Consider the following 19,044-nt stretch of genomic DNA (forward strand, 5'->3'; position numbering starts at 1 on the left):
CTCCGTATTCATTGGCTCCAGGTCCAAGTCTAAGGCGGCGACGTCCTCCGAAACCTCCGCGTACAAGGGGTCTTCTTGGGGTGGCTGGGTCGCGTCCCGGATCTGCTGGATGATAGGGGTGGCCAACTCCGCCGGAACAGCAGCAGCAACCCGGGCACCGGGGTAGAGCAGGTCTCTTAGGCTCGTGTCGAGGACGTAAGGTTTCCCCGACGGTACGTTCCTTCCGAACCCAGCCACCCAAGCGCGAAGAGATTCAAGGGCCTCTTTCTTAGAGGACTCGTCAGCCTGAAAGAGGGCAGGCAATCAGGACTAACATACTGTAACATAAAAGACATGATTACAATATGAGCACCTATTAGACTGAAGAAACGTGAGGAACGAAAGGCAATAGCTTACCGACTCGTCCTGGATGCTACTGCATAAAGCGAAGCAAACCTCACAGCCATCAGGATGCCAAACGATGAGATCATCCAGCCGGACCGCATAACCAGCGTGGGTCCGGCACACCACATGCCCGTAGGGTTGATGGAGGGTGGCGGTGCATCCTGGCTCCTCACAACACACAGTCTGTAAGTGTGAAAAGTACATGAACCTACCACTATAAAAAACTTAAACTAGGCAGGCCCGGGTATTTCAACCTACTACCGGAGGACTCCGGCGGGAAGAAAAACCCCCGTCAGAGACGGACCTACCAAACAATAAATTAAATAGAGCGGTAAGCAAGCTGCTCTCCAACCACCGGAATACTCCGGTGGAACGAGAGAGCTGAGTCAACAGGGCCCCACCACAAGGGATGCCGGCAATAAAAACGGCGGAACCCCAGGGCAGGACACCGGACCCCAAAAATAACATAATGTCTAACGGCGGAGTGAGTAGCTCGCTCCGCCAGTGGATATGCATATAGAATACAAGAGATGGTAACGGAACTGGTAACAAGACAATGAATCATACATTCTGGAGTCCAGAGATACCCCCACCGGAGATCCCAAACCTCCACCGCTAGAGAACAGTAGGAGGGTGAGGCTACCAACATCACGAGGCCACAAGGGCCGGAGTAGGCGCCAATCAACCCAACTAAGGTAATCTCAAACGCAAGCAAACGCGGAAAGAGGTCGAGAATGAAAATTAAAAATGTTCGAAACCCGCTCAATCCTAGGAGAGAAAGTTAACGAAACATTGAGCCAAGCGCAGAGCCACCGGGGACTTGCCCTGGGAGGGAGCGAATCCCTCCACCAGGGAAAGCCCCCAAACTCGGAGAAAACGCCAGCTGGCGTCACCCACACGAGAAGAGGCAAGAGCTGGCCTGGGGTGGGGAGGGGGAGGGAAGGGTTGGTGGGGCAGGGATGGGGAGTAGGCTAGGGCAAGTGAAAACAGGAGACTGGGGAAGACACTTCACCTGCTCGACTGCAGTCGCGCACCACGCCAAGTAAATTAATACCAGCCATGGAAGGACATAGCCTACCCCGAATAAGAGGAGGAAGGGGATAGCGACCAAGGCCTCAACACGCCGACTCACACCTAGTCATAGCCTAGGTCAGCACCCGCGCCTAGGCATAGCCTAAGCTAACAGGAGGGGACAAGGGAAGGGAGGGGGAGGAAACAACAGGGAGAGAAATTTCCGTGCTGAAAACCAACCAGAGCCGAAAGAAAAAGGGGGATGCCATAACAGCATAGAGGAGACACACCCACAGAAAACTCTACCCCTCCGTGGAGAAGGGGGAGGACAATGGGGTCTCACTCTACCACCCAAACAACGGCCCGTGGAAGGAACAGCAACAGAAACTCCCTCAACCTGGGGATCCCTCCCCACACCTAACCTACTGAGGATAGCGGGAGGCCAAGGAAGTAAAATACGAGCCTAACTAGACATAGACAGGCTAGGGAGCCCCACACAACAAAATTACCAGATAAATCACCATCACTAAATATACATAAACCAGGAATACTTGTGCTCGTGCAAGGCGCATAGCCTAACCGAGAGGAGCGACAGGATAAACAATAAAATCGAAGCTGATGCTCCCCCGCATGTAAATTCAAGGCAACAAAACACTGATAGCACCAGCACGACACACTATAATGATATAGAAGCTAAAACTGTCAAGGGAACACATCCCGGTGGAAGAACCTAAGCGGGAAATGACGGGAACCCTAATAAAGGAAACCCGACATGAGGATCAGTAAAATAATTTAAAGAAACACCGATACAACCCGCCCAGGAAACACCACCAGGATGAAACCCAGGGGGGATAATGATAAGTAATATAACGACAAGGAGAAATCCCAAACAGAACAAGCTGGTTGGGCGAATCTCGCGGTCGACATGGCTGGCTAGGGGACGCCATGGCGCCATAACAACAATCACATATAATATGAAATTACGGACTGACCCAGCCAAACTTATCATAAAAACCCCACAATAAGATGGTACTTAACTTGGTGACAGAAAAGCTGCTTGAAGACATGCTGGCAAAAAGGCAAAAACAGCCAAAAACACAAGCACAAAATCCTGGGAGGAAAAAATCACGTGCTAGAAAATGGAATGAGTGTAGGTGGCGCTGGAGTTGCCGGCTTGGAGGGCGGGTGAGTGTAGGGGCTGGAACGGCTCACTACTCTTCCCGGGGGATTTTGACATGGGGATGTCTATCGAGTGTGGCTCTGTGGTTGTGATCCTTTCACTCACCCTTGGTTATACCGACGTCTCCATTATGGAAGACGCTCGATCTGGGGGTAGTAACTCCAGCATTCCTGAAAGTCTTTTTTCTCTGGTATACTTAGCAATATTTTACCTAGAAATTCGTGTTAGTATGGAATTTCACCGGCTGACACGGGGCTGAACTCAGAAAACACTTTGTTCATGAAAAAGCATTTCAGAACAAAGAGGAAGAGACGTAGAATAAAGAAGCTCTTGAAAATACATTGAGAAGACTTCTAAAAATAAATCAGTCAGATGGAGGGAGAGAGAGAAATTCTCTTACAACTCTCTATTTTTACATCAACCATTTATTTCTTTTTTTTTAAGGGTAATGCATTAAGCTAACTTTTAAATGAAATTACAGTCACTTTAATTTCATTTAAAAGTTAGCTTAATAATTTGGTAGCATGATTAGGGTCATATTTAGTGTTTAAACATTTATCAGCACTTTTAGAGACTGAACCAAACTTGAGTGAAAATTCACCATGCGCGAGGGGTTCTGGAACCTAACCTTGCGTAAGTTTGGGGTATGACTGTAACTGTAAACACTCAGTATCCTTAAAACAACCACCATCACACTTTAAACTGAAAACTTTATGCAAAAAGCAATTATCTAACCTTTTTCCACATACTTGTAATAACACATACTGCATAAATACACCGAAAAAATGCAACCCCTTCTTTTCCTCTCCCTAGTGAATGACAGTTCTGTAGGCAGTTAGCCTACCTGTGCTTACCCAAAGCCTGCCATGGTTTTATGACCATCAATGTATTTTTATACAGCAGCTTCCTTATCAGTTGCTACATATTGTATTATCATACATGAGATACAAAATGTTTATGCTTTGTGTGAACTACAGACCTAGACTAGCCCAGGAGTTACACTATAGCATCGATTTGCAGAAGTCAAATAGGCTATTACAGCTGTAATTAAGATAAAGTTAACGGTATTGAAACTGTATTTTACTTACAGAATCCATTTAAACTGTATTAACATACTGATATATTTTATCATAATATATGTAAAAAAACAAGTACAATAAAAAAAATGTGCCAAAGTTTCTCCAGCTCAATCAAGTTTTCTGCACAGCCACTACAGCGTATAATCAAGGCCACCGAAAATAGATCTATCTTTCAATGGTCTTGGTGTAATGCTGTACCTGTATGAGCCGTGGCCCATGAAACTTTAACCACAGCCCAGTGGTGGCCTATCCAATATCCATGCCAGAAGCATTATCATGGCTAACTTAACCTTCAACAAAATAAAAACTACTAAGGCTAGAAGGCTGCAATTTGGTATGTCCGATGATTGGAAGGTGGATGCTCCTGTTGGGATGACCATTATTAACTAATACCTGGGAGGCCCGTTCCATTTCATGGTGAGTGTCGGTCCACGACGAACAGTGGGTAAGGGCCCTCCTGGTGTAGGCGGTGATGGTGGAATTCTTGTACCTCTTGGGGCACTCGCTGTCGCCATTCAGGCGCCCGCCGGAGGATGCATTGCATCAATGGACATTGAATCCCTTTTCACCAATGTCCCGGTGGACGAAACCATCGAGATGATCGCCAATCGCGTCTACAGGGACCCATCGACTAGACCCCTGTCCATCCCTGAACATGCCCTTCGATCCTTACTTGAACTATGTACCAAGAAGGCACCCTTCATCAACCACCATGGGCATATGTACCTCCAGGTAGACGGCATCGCAATGGGATCCCCCCCCTTGGAGTCCTGTTTGCGAACTTTTACATGGGCATGATGGAAGAAAGGGTTTTTGCAGAGATCACAAAGCCATCCATGTACGTCCGGTATATTGATGACACCTTTTTACGTGCCGGTTCCAGTGAAGAGATTGATGAACTGCGTGCAGCCTTCCACCGACACAGCAGTCTCCGCTTTACCATTGAACATAGCGAGGATGGTCACCTACCCTTCCTGGATGTCCTTGTTGAGCTGAAGGAGGACTCGTTCTCTACCACGGTGTATACCAAACCTACAAACCTTGGTATGTGCCTGAACGGCGACAGCGAGTGCCCCAAGAGATACAAGAATTCCACCATCATCGCCTACGCCAGGAGGGCCCTTACCCACTGTTCGTCGCGGACCGACACTCACCGTGAAATGGAACGGGCCTCCTAGGTATTAGTTAATAATGGTCATCCCAACAGGAGCATTCAGGCTGCCTACAGAAGGACGATGGAGAAGTGGTATAACCAAGAGGAGAGACGAGACACACCAGAGATGATCACCCTCTTCTACAAAGGGAACTACCACTCACGATATAAGGAGGACGAACGGGCCCTGAAAAATATCATTAGGGACAACGTCACCCCCACCGACAGCAGCAAGAAGATCCAACTGGTTATCTTCTACAGGAGCAAGAAGACGTGCAGTCTAGTGATGAAGAACAACCCTGCCCCTCCCCAAGATCCCATGAAGAGGACGAATGTCATATACCGATACGCGTGCCCTTTCCGAGGATGCCCCGGAACTTACATCGGTATGACATCCATGCGCCTCTCCAAACGGATCTCCTGCCATGCCCAGGAGGGAACCATCTTTAATCACTGGAAGACTGCCCACAACCAGAGGATCCGCCGCAGCGACATTGTCGTACATTTCGAGATTATTGACAACGCCCCTGACCTTCATCGTCTTTGCATCCTAGAGGCGCTCTACATAGGGAAGGAAAAACCGAGCCTTAATGTAACTCAGGAGGCCTTCCTTCTCCCTACAGCTGTCAGGAAAGCCAAGGACACCCAGGCAAGACCCGCATCCCAACCTACGCCCCTCGAGGACGACCTCCAGAGCACCGAGGTGATCGCCAGTGAGATCTCACCCGAGGATGACCTGCAAGATCGCCCTTTTGCATCCACCTCACGACCCAAAGACGCCCTGACATCGAGGATGACTTTAACCTCGCCCAAGACGCCCTTCCAACACCTGAGGGAGGCAGAGGCACCATATTTTCAAATATGAACGGTCGGTTAACCCGCCTTCCTCAGGAAATCGCACCATCGCCGATCAGCAGTAGGCTTAGATCGAGGAGAAGACAGCCAATCAGGAGCCGCCCTTCCAATGACGTCACGGCCAGATAGCCAATGAAAATTGAAGCGACCAAGTCCACAATCCAACAAACACGGATAAAAGACGCAAAATCCACGAGTTACAGCCATTGCATCCTGCGATCCTGTCCTGAATGATGCCCTAACAAGGAGGGCAAAACTAATCGACATTCAACGAGAACTACCTCCTACATATTATTATTATTATTATTATTATTATTATTATTATTATTATTATTATTATTATTATCATTATTATTATATGAAGGTAACAGACCCTCTCTCAAGCATGTCTTGTTAAAGAGAATGGCAGCATCAGTGAAACTGATTTTATATATGGTCTTCTCAATTCTTATTTTTTCTTCTCATCACGGCTGATATCTGCTAATAACTGGCTGATGTTCATAGCCTGGATAAGGAATTGGTTTCTTGAAATACTAATTTTATTACATGATGAAAAAAGAAGTTAAAAGTGGCATTTGATTGCGGAATTCCAGCACTTCCAACCATATCATTGGTTCATTCTAAAGTCTCTGTCGGTAGATGGGGGTACCACCTGATTGGTTCGTTTGTTCGGCTCTGGGGTGCTGGCGGGCAGCACCCTACATGCCACCATCAGGAGGAGGGAAGTCCCCTTCATGGTGTTGAGGCTAGGTCTCTCCTTTCTGATGTGTAGGGCCTCCAGGAGGCAGAGGCAGCGGTAGTCTGCCACCTTATCAATAATTCCAATATTAGGCATTATGTCCTTTCTGGTCATTCTGAGATTGTGAATATTCTTAGCATGGTTATGGATGGCACCTTCCTGAGCGTTGCAAGAGATCCTCTTGGAAAATCTCATCGTGGTCATCCCAATGTAGGTGACAGGGCATTTGTATTGATAGACCACACTAGTTTTCTTCAGGGGGTCCTGTACTGCAAGGGTCGGGGTTGTTTTCATGATCAAGCTGCTAGTCTTCTTGCTTTTGTAATCAATTACAATTTTAACCCTTTTTGCAGGGTCCGTAGGGGAGACGTTTCCTTCTATGATATTTCGAAGGGCTTACTTGTCCTCTTTGTATTCCCTGTGAAACACTCCCTTGTGAGACCTAGCCTCAACACCATGCAGGAGACTTCTCTCCCTCTGACGGTGGTATGTAGGGCGCCGCCCGCCAGCACCCCAGAGCCAAACAAACAAACCAATCAGGTGGTGCCCCCATCTACTGGCAGTGACCTTCTCAATACTACCCTCCCAGTTTCCAACGTCCGCACGCAGAGACCAGTGCGAGCATCGACCTCTGGGAGACGGTTTGGCTCAGGAACTTAATCCCTACAACCAGCCAGTGAAAATTCAGACCTCGCAACACGGGACACCCGGGACACTATAAATACTGTCCAGCGACCCCATTCCAACCAGAACAAGCCCACCTTCCTTGAGAATGAACCAATGATACGGTTGGAAATGTTGGAATTCTGCTATGCCCTTACAACGATGACGAAGGTTCTACATGAGAATAATCCTGATTTCCAGATTCTGTAATTTGCAAACTATATGGGAATCAAACGCCACTTTCAACTTCTTTTTTCATTATGTAATATATTTAGTATTTCAAGAAACCAATTCCTTATCCAGACTATGAACATCAGCCAGTTATTAGTAGATCATCCCTATGAGAAGAAAATAATAAGAAGAATTGAGAAGACCATATATAAAATCAATTCCACTGATGCTTCCATTCTCTTTAACAAGAATTATTGTTTTTACAGTACACACCCCATATTCGTGGTCTCAAGATTCGAAGATTCACCTATTCACGGATTTCTCTATGGAACATTTATATGCATTATTCGCTGAAAATTTGCCCATTCCCGGTATTTTTCACTGAGAAATATTCACTAATTACTGTATTTTCATCTCATTTTCATGACTAAATGCACTTTTTGTGATAAAACTATTAAAATACTCAGCTAGTTCTCGAGTGACGATAATTCGCCTTACGATAATTCAATTATGTAAAGGGGTAAGCAATTAATACCGATATGACAATATTTATAAAATATTTTTAAATTTCATGTGGGTGCATGCAGCAGCATACAATCAGGCAGTGAGAGAGACCAAATTATAATAGACCAACTTCTTTTCCTCCATCTTATCCCATCTTCTAGTTAAAAAAGTAAAAGAGAATGATACAAGTATTGTTAGTAACGTTATACTCTTGCGTAAATGCGTACAGCCATAAACAGAAACTGTTGTTTGGCTTATCACCAAATCAGATAACAACAGCCCTTTTGCTTGTATTTCAACTATCGTATGGTAATAAACAATTACCGTAGTTATAGTACAAATGACGTAAAGTAGACTAGGACTGATATATTTTTACATTATACCCTTATTCAGTATAGATAAAAGATCGGCAAGGAAATATACTGCTACAATTAAACTGCAAGTTGTAGCTGAAGCTGAGAAAACAATGTTCACGCTGCTAGTGACTATAAATTATCGTACATCGGCAACGTTGATGAAACTCAACCATAATTAAAATTGGAGAGAAAGTATTTTAATCAAAACTATGGGCATGAAAGAACACATTACTGCTATTTTTATGCCTACAAACGATAAATATGTAAAGCTCGTATTATGATGAAATCAAGTAAAAATAGAGAACAGAATCTTGATTTTTTTTTACACAAAACAACCACCCCCAAAACAAAAAAAAACAGCTAAATTAATTTCACAACGAGACGTATTTAAGTTATATTTCGACTTAAAAACACTTCCTATAACAAAAAATAACCTTGCCCCTTATATATATAAAGTATCTAGAGATTCATTTACGCTAACTAGAAGGAAGAAGAGCGCCCTGAACTGAGTTAAATTACGGCGAAATAACTTACTGAGTAATCGATTTCCAAACCAAAACACTGATCGCTATGATCGTAGTTTATAATACAAAAGCAATAAAAGAATATATATACAATATTATTGGATACAGTGAAGTAAAGCATAATATTTTAAATGTTCCATGGAAAAGATGCAGATTTGTAATGTTGATGTTTATATAATACAGTATTATATGTGAATACAGAGTACAGCATAATGTAGGCTAGGCTACCGTATATGTATACAATATACCATAGTGTAGGCTAAGCTAATTCTTGTTTGTTATTCAATTTCTCTTTGTATTGAATTATCAAAAGTCACTCTGCATGAACCTCCAGAATTAGCTGATATTAATAACTGCTATACCGTGTATGTATAGAGTGCGCTTTATAGTATAGGCTAGGCTACCATATTTGTATCCATGGTACTGAATACCATAGTGTAGGGTAGGCTATATTCGAGATATGTTTTTTCCAACAAACAATGGGTTTTTTGGAACCTAACCCAATCATAAGGAGGATAATACCTGTATAAGCATTTTTAAGTTTTTTTGTGTTTCAACTATCAACATAGGCAGTTCTAAGTGTTTTTAGAAAGGTTCTAGCAGGTATTAGCTATTCGAGGGGGGGGTGTGGTATGCATCCCCTGCGAATACAGGAGTTCACTGTATTGCTATTATTATTATTATTTTTATATTATTTATTTATTTTTTTTTTGGTCTATCACAGTCAACCTATTCGACTGGGTGGTTTTTATAGTGTGGGGTTCAGGGCTGCATCCTGCCTCCTTAGGAGTCCATCACTTTTCTCACTGTGTGCACTGTTTCTAGTAGCACATTTTTTCTAGGCGAGTCCTGGAGCTACTTTGGCATCTAGTTTTTCCAGATTCCTTTTCAGGGATCTTGGGAACGCGCCTAGTGTTCCTATGATTATGGGTACAATTTCCACTGGCATATTCCATATCCTTCTCATTTCGATTTTCAGGTCTTGATACTTATCCTAACTGTTACGATACCACAGTCCAAGAGGATCTTTGTCTGATCGTTTTCTATCACTCCCTCAGGTTGGTGTTCATACCACTTATTACTGCAAGGTAGCTGGTGTTTCTTGCCCCGGCTCCAGTGGGTGGCTTTTGCTACTGAGTCATGCCTCTCTTTGTACTGGTTCTGTGCAAGCACCAGACATTCGCTTGCTATGTGGTTTATGGTCTCGTCTTTCATACTGCACTTCCTGCATATGGGTGAGATGTTATTTTCATCTATTGTTCTTTGGACATATCTGGTTCTTAAGGCCTGTTCTTGTGCCACTGTTAGCATTCCTTTTGTTTCCTTCTTGAGTTCTCCCCTCTGTAGCCATTCCCATGTTTCATTGCTGGCCAGTTCTTTTGTCTGTCTCATGTACTGTCCGTGCACTGGTTTGTTGTGCCATTCCTCTGTTCTGTTTTTCGTTCTTCTGTCTCTGTATATTTCTGGGTCTTCGTCTACTTTTATCAGTCCTTCTTCCCACGCACTCCTTGGCCACTCGTCTTCATTGGTTTTCAGATATTGCCCCAATGCCCTGCTCTCGATGTTGATGCAGTCATCTATGCTTAGTAGCCCTCTCCCCACTTGCTTTCATGTTATGTATAGTCTGTCTGTATTTACACCCAAGTGCTTTGTGTGTTGTCATGTGTTTTCTAGTTTTCTGGTCTATGTTGCAGAGTTCAGCCTTCGTCCACTCCACCACTTCTCCTGCGCTGTATCTGATTACTGGTACTGCCCATGTGTTTATGGCTTTTGTCATGTTTCCAGCATTGAGTTTTGAATTGAGTATTGCCTTAAGCCTCTGCATATATCCTCTCCTGTCATGTCCTTCATCTCTTGGTGTTTTATATCCTATCCTTCTATTATTCCCTAGTATTTGTATCCTGTCTCATCTACGTGTTTGATGCTATTCCTGTCTGGTAGCTTTATCCCTTCAGTCCTTGTTACTTTGCCTTTTTGTATGTTGACCAAGGCGCATTTTTCTATTCCAAACTCCATCCTGATGTCCCCAGATACAATCCTTACAGTCTGGATTAAGGTATCTATTTCCTTGATGCTCTTACCATACAGCTTGACGTCGTCCATGAATATCAGATGGTTAATTCTGTTGCCTTCTTTCTTGAGCTGGTACCAAGCATCCATCTTCTGCAGTACTTTTGTCATGGGAATCATGGCTACTATGAAGAGTAGTGGGGACAGTGAGTCGCCTTGAAAGATCCCTCTCCTGATGTTAACATCTGCTAATCTTATCCCAGAGCTTGTAAGTGCTGTATTCCAGTTGTGCATTGTATTTTTAAGGAAGATGACAGTGTTTTCCTCTGCCCCGTATATTTTCAGGCATTCTATTAGCCCAATATGCGGTATCATGCCGAAGGCTTTCTTGTAGTCAATCTATGCCATGTTTAGGATGGTTCTCCTTCTCTTACTATTCTTCATTACCATTTTGTCTCTTAGGAGCTGGTCTTCTGTGCCCCTCCACTTCCTTCTGTAGCCTTTCTGTTGGTGGGGGATGGTGTTTGTATCCTCTAGGAAGTTGTATAGCCTTTCACTGATGATACCTATTAGTAACTTCCACATTATTGGTAGGCAGGTGATAAGGCCTGTAGTTACTTGCTATATTTCCCTTGTTCTTGTCTTTCTATACTGATCATCCAATTGGGTGCATGGTGGTTAGTGATACAATGCTGGAGTTGTTCTGCTATTCATGTGTGTAGGGCCTTGAAGTTTTTTAGCCAGTATGCATAGACTTCATCAGGACCTGGTGTCTGACTGTGTCCGTTGCGATCTAGGCGAATCTTTGTTTCATTCTCCCTATTTCTTCTGTCTTGATATCCTGGAGCCATGTTATATGTTGTTGTGCGATACCCGACTGCTCCATATGTTTTCCCAGAGTCTCTTACTTGGTTCGGCTTCAGGAATTTCCTGGTGGCTGTATAGTCTTTTCTGGTTGGTTCTGAAGAGTTTGTTCTGTTGGTATCCTTTACTCCTGTTCATGTACCGTTGCTTCTTATGTGCTTTAGCTTTAAACCTCTGTTTCATATCTTCTACTGTGTGGTTTAGTCCCTTCTCCTGAACTCTGTATTTCTCATTCAGTTCCTCTCTTATTTTCCTGCTTCTTAGCCTCTTTTCTGCCATCTCTTTCAGTTTACTCAAGTCAGATCTCATCGCCATGATTTGTTTTTCCAGGCGCCTTTTCCAAGGCAGTTGCTGTTTTGGTTTCTGTTGGGTTGGTTGTGATGGTGGTGTTAGTGTTTGTATCCCCATGAGTTCCACAACTAGTCTTGCTCCTGCATATGCCAGGTTATTTGTTTCTGTGATACTGGTGGTGTGGATTAGTCTCATTATTTCATTAACTTCACTTGTTTTTTCCCTTAGCCTCTTTGTGTTGTAGGCTTTCATGAAGGGGATATCTGTTCTTTCTGTACCTGGCTTCATCCATTGTCTGATCTTTTCCACTCGTTCCAACCTCTCTGTTACATCTTCGGTGTTTCCTTGTGTGTTGTTGTTTGGTAGCTCGTCATTCCTGTTGTCTTCTGTGGTATCGTCTCTTAGTTTATCTTCTTGTCCTTCGTTGCTGGGTGTTATTTCTCGTTCCAGTTCCTCTCTTTCTGTTGTGGAGAGCCAGTTTTTTTTGTCCATGTTCCGTACTTGGTCTGCCAGCCTCTATTCTGTTATAGAGGGATGAATAAATTTGTTTGTATTTAGCATTTCCCAACGTTTTGTGTGTGAGAGAGAGAGAGAGAGAGAGAGAGAGAGAGAGAGAGAGAGAGAGAGAGAGAGAGAGAGAGAGAGAGAGAGAGAGAGAGAGAGAATTGTCGTTAGTGAGTGAGAGAGAGAGTTGTTGGAAGAGAGGATCAAGTCTTTAGTTTGTTTGGAAGAGGGATCAAGCTTTAGTTTGTCTGTTTGTGGAATATGTGAAGGATTTTTCGGTTTTTGAGTGAGTCTTGAGTCAGAGCTAGTGCCGGTCAGTCGTTTGGTCTTGGACAGTTTTTTTGTGTGCTTTTGAGAGTTGTTGGTTTTTCTTGTTAGTGTACTGTTCTTGTTGTGTATATGGTTCATGTGTCTCTTCTTTTTTTTTTTTGTTCATTGTTGGTGGAGGGTCTGTTCTCAGTTTTGTTTTGTTTTGTGGTTTGGTGTGCTGTGTGCTGGTAGTGTGACTGAAGAGAAGGATGGAAGAGGAACTGGTGAGGTTGAGAGAGGAGAATACATGGTTGAGGGGTGAGAATGAGAGATTGAGGCTTCAGTTGGAAGAGATGGGATCATTGGTGAAAGGAGCGAAAGAGGAAATGAAAGGGGAGATGAAAGAGTCAGAAGAGAGAACAGAAGAGAGGGTGGATAAAAAGTTGGAGGGAATGATGAAAAGTGTGGAAGAAATGGTGAAAGGTATATTCAAGGGTGTTTTTGGAGAAGGGGCTGTTGGAGGCAGGTCCTCTGGAACGCGTGAAGGGGCGAGAGAGAAAGAAAAGGAGGAAGAAGTGAATGGGAGCGTGAGTGATGAAAGTAATGTGGGAATAGGAAGTAAGAAACGAGAGAATGAGAGGCAGGGTAAGGAAAAGGGGAATGAAAAGCAAGGGAAGGAACAGAGGGAAGGTAAGGATAAGTCAGGAGAAGAAAAAGGGAAGAAGGGAAAAGGAAAGGAAACTGGTAAGAAGGGCAAGGAAGTGGGAAATGCAGGAAAGAAGGGAGAGGGTGAAGATACTAGTGATAGTGAGGTGGATGGAGGTGAATGGATAAAGGTGGATAAAAAGAGGAAGAAGAAGAGTGTAATGAGTAAGATGAATGTAAGTGCGGAAGTGGACTCTTTGTATTTGGAAGAGGGTATGAAAGGACAGAGTGAAAGTGAGAGTGAAAGTGAGAAAGAAGTGAGAAAGGCTATGTATGTGAGGGAGGTACCCCGGTGTGAAAGGTATGATGAGTATGGAAGGAGGGATGTGCATGATTTCTTTAGGGAGTATGAAAGGTTTTGTCAGGATAAGTATGGGGAGAGTAAGAGAGTGTGGGCACGAGAATTAGGAGAATATTTGACTGGGTTTTTGCTTGATATGTATAGGGTTATTATGAGTGTGGGAGATGTTGAGTATGACAAGGTGAAAGCTAGACTAGTTGAGCAAGCGAGGCGTATGAAAGCGAGTGTTAAGTATAACAGGAAGAATGAATTTGATGAGGCAAGAATAAAAGCTGGGGAAACCTTGTCACTGTATGCTTGTAGGCTGGAGACATTGGCAAGGAAGAAGTTTGGGGATGATGGGATAGATGAATGTAAGGAGTTAGTACGGAAGTTGTTAGGGACAGTGCCAGAAGGAGTTAGAGAATTTGTGAACTCGAAGCGGAAGGAGAAGAAAAGATGGACGAGTGAAAGGTTGACCTGGGGAGAAACTTTGGAAATTGTAGAAGATTATGAGCTTGACAGGGTTATAAAAGAGAGCAGAAGTGTGAGTGTAAGGGCTGGGGTAGATGAGAGAGTGCCAGAGTTTGGAAGCTTTAGGGATGCAGTGTTGAGGGGCCCAATGAGAATGGCAGATAGTGTAATAGATAGGAGTGTAAGAGCAAGTAATGTGGAGGTGCCAGTGAGGATGAATGGTGGGTTTGTAAAGGAACAACGGGTTGGACAGGTTAGGGATAGTAGTGTACAAAGGGAAGGTTGGTGAGTGGAAGTCGGCAGAGAAGTGTTTTAGATGTGGAAAGGAAGGACATACAAAGAATGAGTGTAGGTGGGCTTTAGGAGCGTGTTTCGGGTGTGGGCAATCGGGACATTTGGTAAGTGAGTGTACGAAAGATAGGGGGGTTAGGCTAAATGCTACAGGTGCAGACAGGTGGGTCACATTGCTAATGGTTGTAGGGGTACCCGAGTGAATGTAATATGTGGCAACTGTGGTAAGAATGGGCATTATGCAAGAATGTGTTCAGAACCGAGAGCGAAGTGTGTCGAATGTGGAATGGAAGGGCATGTATCAAGTGTATGTAGACGAAAGAGGGTGACTGTGACAGCGAATTCAGGAAACTGAGTGTGAAGGGGGTTCAAATGGGTGGATCCTCCAGGATGCAAGCGGTTCTCTTTATTCTTCTCGACATGAAATCCCATCAGGTCTAGGTCTCATCCATCTCTCACCTGCTTCTCCACAATTTCCTGGGTCCTCCCACTAACCCCTCAATATGCAACCTCCACATCCCCCCCTATACAATAATATACGTACAATTAAATGAACCTTAACATTTTCAGCAACCAGGAACAGATGAAACTGGTAAGTGGAGTAACCAGTAATTTAAAAGGTTGGACTCAAGAACTAAGACATAGCTAGGCCTATCTTGTGCAATGGTCCCACTTCATGATTCACCATGTCCAGGTGATATTTTAGTTAATCATTCTGAGTTCTGTGTTTGACAATAGAACAATAATGTGTTGTATTTAGACTTTCACATACCATTCGTTGCAGCAGCTGAAAAAAAAAGTCACATAATTCTGCCAAAAGGGTAGATAACTGTTCTGATGACCATCTACGTGCAAAGATGGCATTTATATGACATTTCTTTCTATACTTTGCTCTACCTGCCAATATTAGAATACTGTTCTATCAGGATATCAGCAGGTACTATGATCTTTTCTTTTAAAAAAAAATTGCTCACAGTGGTGGTGAATTTTGTCCAATCAATGCCACATACTTTACGTCTTTTTTCCGTCAATGTTAGATTAATGTTCTGTCTGGATGTTAGCAGCCTATTTGAGTCTTTCTTTTCAAAGCAGATTTCTCATGTAGTGATAGTTTTTTCCCCAAAACTGGTAATGATATTCAGACCATCATTGGAAAACATTCTGCTTACAAGACTTGCACAGTATTAGTAATCTTATGATCACTTCTACTCTCTGTGTTTTGATTACCTCTACTGCCTGTGGTTTTGAGTTAGTTTGTTCCAATAATTCAAAGAACTTCAAAACTCACCTCATTTATAGCAGTGCTATATATGTTGATGCTCATGAATTGGAGAGGCTGATATGCTAATTTCAAGTGCTTTGTCCTTTTGCATTCAGTTTTTTCTTCCTCACGGAGAATATGCGCACATCATGAATGGTAAGTATTTAAAGGAACAATGAATTACTGATATAAAGATTAGTCATTATAAAACTAAGAATTGGCTTACAGAAGTTAATCAACAGTTTTAAAATACTGATCACAGATTTTACCATGCAAATCATCCTGATGAAAACTTGAAGAAATTACAACTATGAAGAAATTTCGACCACTCTTTGAGAGCATACTGACATCTCAGACAATCTGGCCATACTAACTTGGTAAAGTTTTTTGATATTAAAAATAATCCACAAGTTTTTGGATATTAAAAGTAATCCACTTGATAACCTATAAAAGATTTTATCTATAAATGGTATGGTACTCACTTGCTAAACCAGTTTCATATATATTCATATGCAGGTAGTCACCACAGAAGATATTAGCATCACCTGTGCAAGGCATGGCACAAAGTGCATCTGACACTTTCATTTTCATCGGCAGTTCCTCATTACCACAAAAGCATTCCTTTCTGTGTGAAAAGAAAAAAAAGAAAATCTCATGAGAAAATAATAAATGAATGTCATACAAGAAAATAAAATTACAGCAATAGAAAGAATAGGATATTATCATAACTTTCAATTCCCTAGTTACAAATGTTACTACAATAACCCTGCGATCATTTGCACTTCCCTACCCACATTATGCCCTTTATCACACGTTTCTCACTGTGACCATGTATATGTATTTAACTGCGCTACTGTAAATGGCCAAAATGCAAATTAAATAACACGTGTGAACGGGCATGCTGAGCTATGATCAAACTGTTCTGGATAGGATGACAAATAATACTGCTGTTCAGCCAAGCAAACTTAGTATTGTAAGAACATTATTTGACTTGATGATAAAGGGAAGGAGGGAGGATCAAGTCTCGAGTGTGTTCGAATGGAAATTGTAATAAATAAAACTTAGGCGTGAAGCCTTTTCTCTCAACTGCAGTCAATGATATTTGTTATATGGAGAGTTATTGGTTCCATACAACGAAAGCTTTTGCTTTTCTTGGTGTTCCCTAAGCTTTGCTAGTGGTCATATCTCTGGTGTGAGTGTGATTGTTGTTGCTGATGGCACTGCAAACTGCTAAGTGGAAGAAAACTGTGTTGCCCTTGCCACAATGTTGGAAATTCTTGAGCAAAGTCAAGAATAGTTGTGCAGTATGTCTCAAAACCAATATTGTGGGACATCATGCCCCACAAAAGGCAGGCTGCAGGCAAATATGGAAGATGTAAACCAAACCAATACGTTGTTATTATTGTTGTTTTAAAATATACCATTAGTGTTAAGAAGCTAAAGTCATGGAAAAATATTAGAGATCAACTGCTAAGAAGAGCATCCAGCAAAGTGTGGTTAGAATGTTGTGCAAATTTTCGTTAAAACATTACAGGCAGTCCCTGGTTATCGGCGGGCTCGGTTATCGGCGATCCAGTTTTATGGGGCTTGTCTAGCAATGAAAATCAGAGATTTCCGCTTGTCGGCGCCAATAATTGGGTACTGGCGCCAATAATCGGGTACTGGCGTTGATACATACCCAACAGAGGTGCCGCTCTCCAGTTATTGTCGCCGATATTCGCTTATCGTCACACTGTCAGAATGGAACCCCCGCCGATAACTGGGGACTGCCTGTACAGTATAGGTTTTTCCACAGTATGGTATTGCAAAATTGTCACTGATATACTGTACTTGCACTTGACTTTCATAATATCTACTAATTTTTCATAATAAAGTGTACTGGAATAGAAGAAAAAAATTATTAATTCTAAGATCTCCTGCATCATTTCCTGCTGCATTATGCGTATGTATAATACTCAGATGTACTAACTGATAAAAAATTATTAGTTTTGTTATAATGACATGTGAAATATTTACTGGCTTCCAATAGCATTGTACTCACTTTTGTAATAAGTACAGTGAAAAACAAGAGAACAGAATGAATAAAATTCATTTTAGTGTAGTACGTAGAAGAAAAATTTGTGTATTTCTTCATGACTTACTGTACATGAGCTGCAGTTAGGCATCACCTAATACTGTACTATAATGGGGTAATGTTTTTAATGTGAAGTTTGTTTACTCTGTATTTTGTAATAAAGCTACGATGTACAGTACAATTAAGTACAATACAGTTTGAAAGATACAAAAAAGTCTATTGGCATTAGTGCATGGCTTATTTTTCATTTGCATGAAACTCTTTATAATGATTTTATATTACAGATAGTTGCCATACAATAGTATGATGCTGTACAGCACTGTAGACTATGATAAGGAAATGATCATTTGAAGATGCTTAAAATTACAGCCCTGTACTGTATGTACAGCACTGGTCTCAGTTACTGTAAGGTGAAAAATGCATGGAGTGGTAAAGATCTTCATTCACAAGGTAACACCACCTGCATTATTATTATTATTTGTTAATCATCATCATCATCATTATTATCACGGCTGCATTTTGCGAACTGATTTTATACTGAGTTTTCTCAATTCTTCTAATAATTTGCTTTTCCTGCACATCTATATTAGTCAATAACTGTCCAATGTTCATATTTCGATGGATGAAACTGCATATTTCTTACAGCAGAAATTCTTTATTTTAAAGCATTACAGCAGGTTACTGAAACCTGGGATGTAAATCTATAGATTTTCCCAATGGTATTTTCGGTGGTATTTTTTCTTACTTCCTTTTCTGACGTCTGTCTTGTATTTTTAGTACTTTTACTGTCAACATGTTTCAACCAGCTCGACAGTCATCTTCTGGACGTTGGGATGAGTCTGGAGACACAGGGCGCTCATGGCAGTATATATAGTGGGTCTCTGGTCAATATTATTATTATTAATTATTATTACAGGCAGTTCCCGCTTGTTGGTGGCATTGGTTAACAGCATTTTGGTGTTATGGCGCTTGGCTAGCATTGTTAACCAGATTTATTATCACCGATTTTCAGTTAGCAGCACTCGGCCGTGGATGGAACCCCTGCGGTTAACCAGGGACTGCCTGTATTATTATTATTATTATTATTATTATTATTATTATTATTATTATTATTATTATTATTATTCAGATCATGAACCCAATTCATATGGGACAAGCCCAAAGGGGCCACTGAATTGAAATTCAAGCTTCCCAAGAATTTGGTGTTCATTTGAAAGAGGTAACAGAAGGTAATAAGAAAAGAAGTGATCCGTTATCAGAAAAGAAAAATAAATTAACAAAGTAATAAATGAATAAATAAAAATGTAAGTAAATTATCAAAATACAAGGAGAATTATTTTAGAGTAATAATGCATTGCATCTTCACTTGAAATTTTGAAGTTCCAACTGTACAACATCCTCAAGGAGACTGTTCCACAGTCC

At 42.0% G+C, this 19,044-nt stretch overlaps 1 protein-coding gene across 1 annotated transcript in view; it reads right to left on the bottom strand.

Annotated features, from left to right (window-relative positions):
• Positions 1 to 19,044, bottom strand: part of oxt (Xylosyltransferase oxt) — a 242,815-nt gene that overhangs the window by 93,152 nt on the left and 130,619 nt on the right. Inside the window, exon 6 of the mRNA XM_067126572.1 lies at positions 16,031 to 16,173. Coding sequence (XP_066982673.1) covers positions 16,031 to 16,173 — 143 coding nt within the window. The remainder of the gene's footprint in view (positions 1 to 16,030; positions 16,174 to 19,044) is intronic.

This window comes from Macrobrachium rosenbergii, chromosome 3 (genome assembly GCF_040412425.1).
Source record: "Macrobrachium rosenbergii isolate ZJJX-2024 chromosome 3, ASM4041242v1, whole genome shotgun sequence".
Classification (NCBI taxonomy): Eukaryota; Metazoa; Arthropoda; class Malacostraca; order Decapoda; family Palaemonidae; genus Macrobrachium; species Macrobrachium rosenbergii.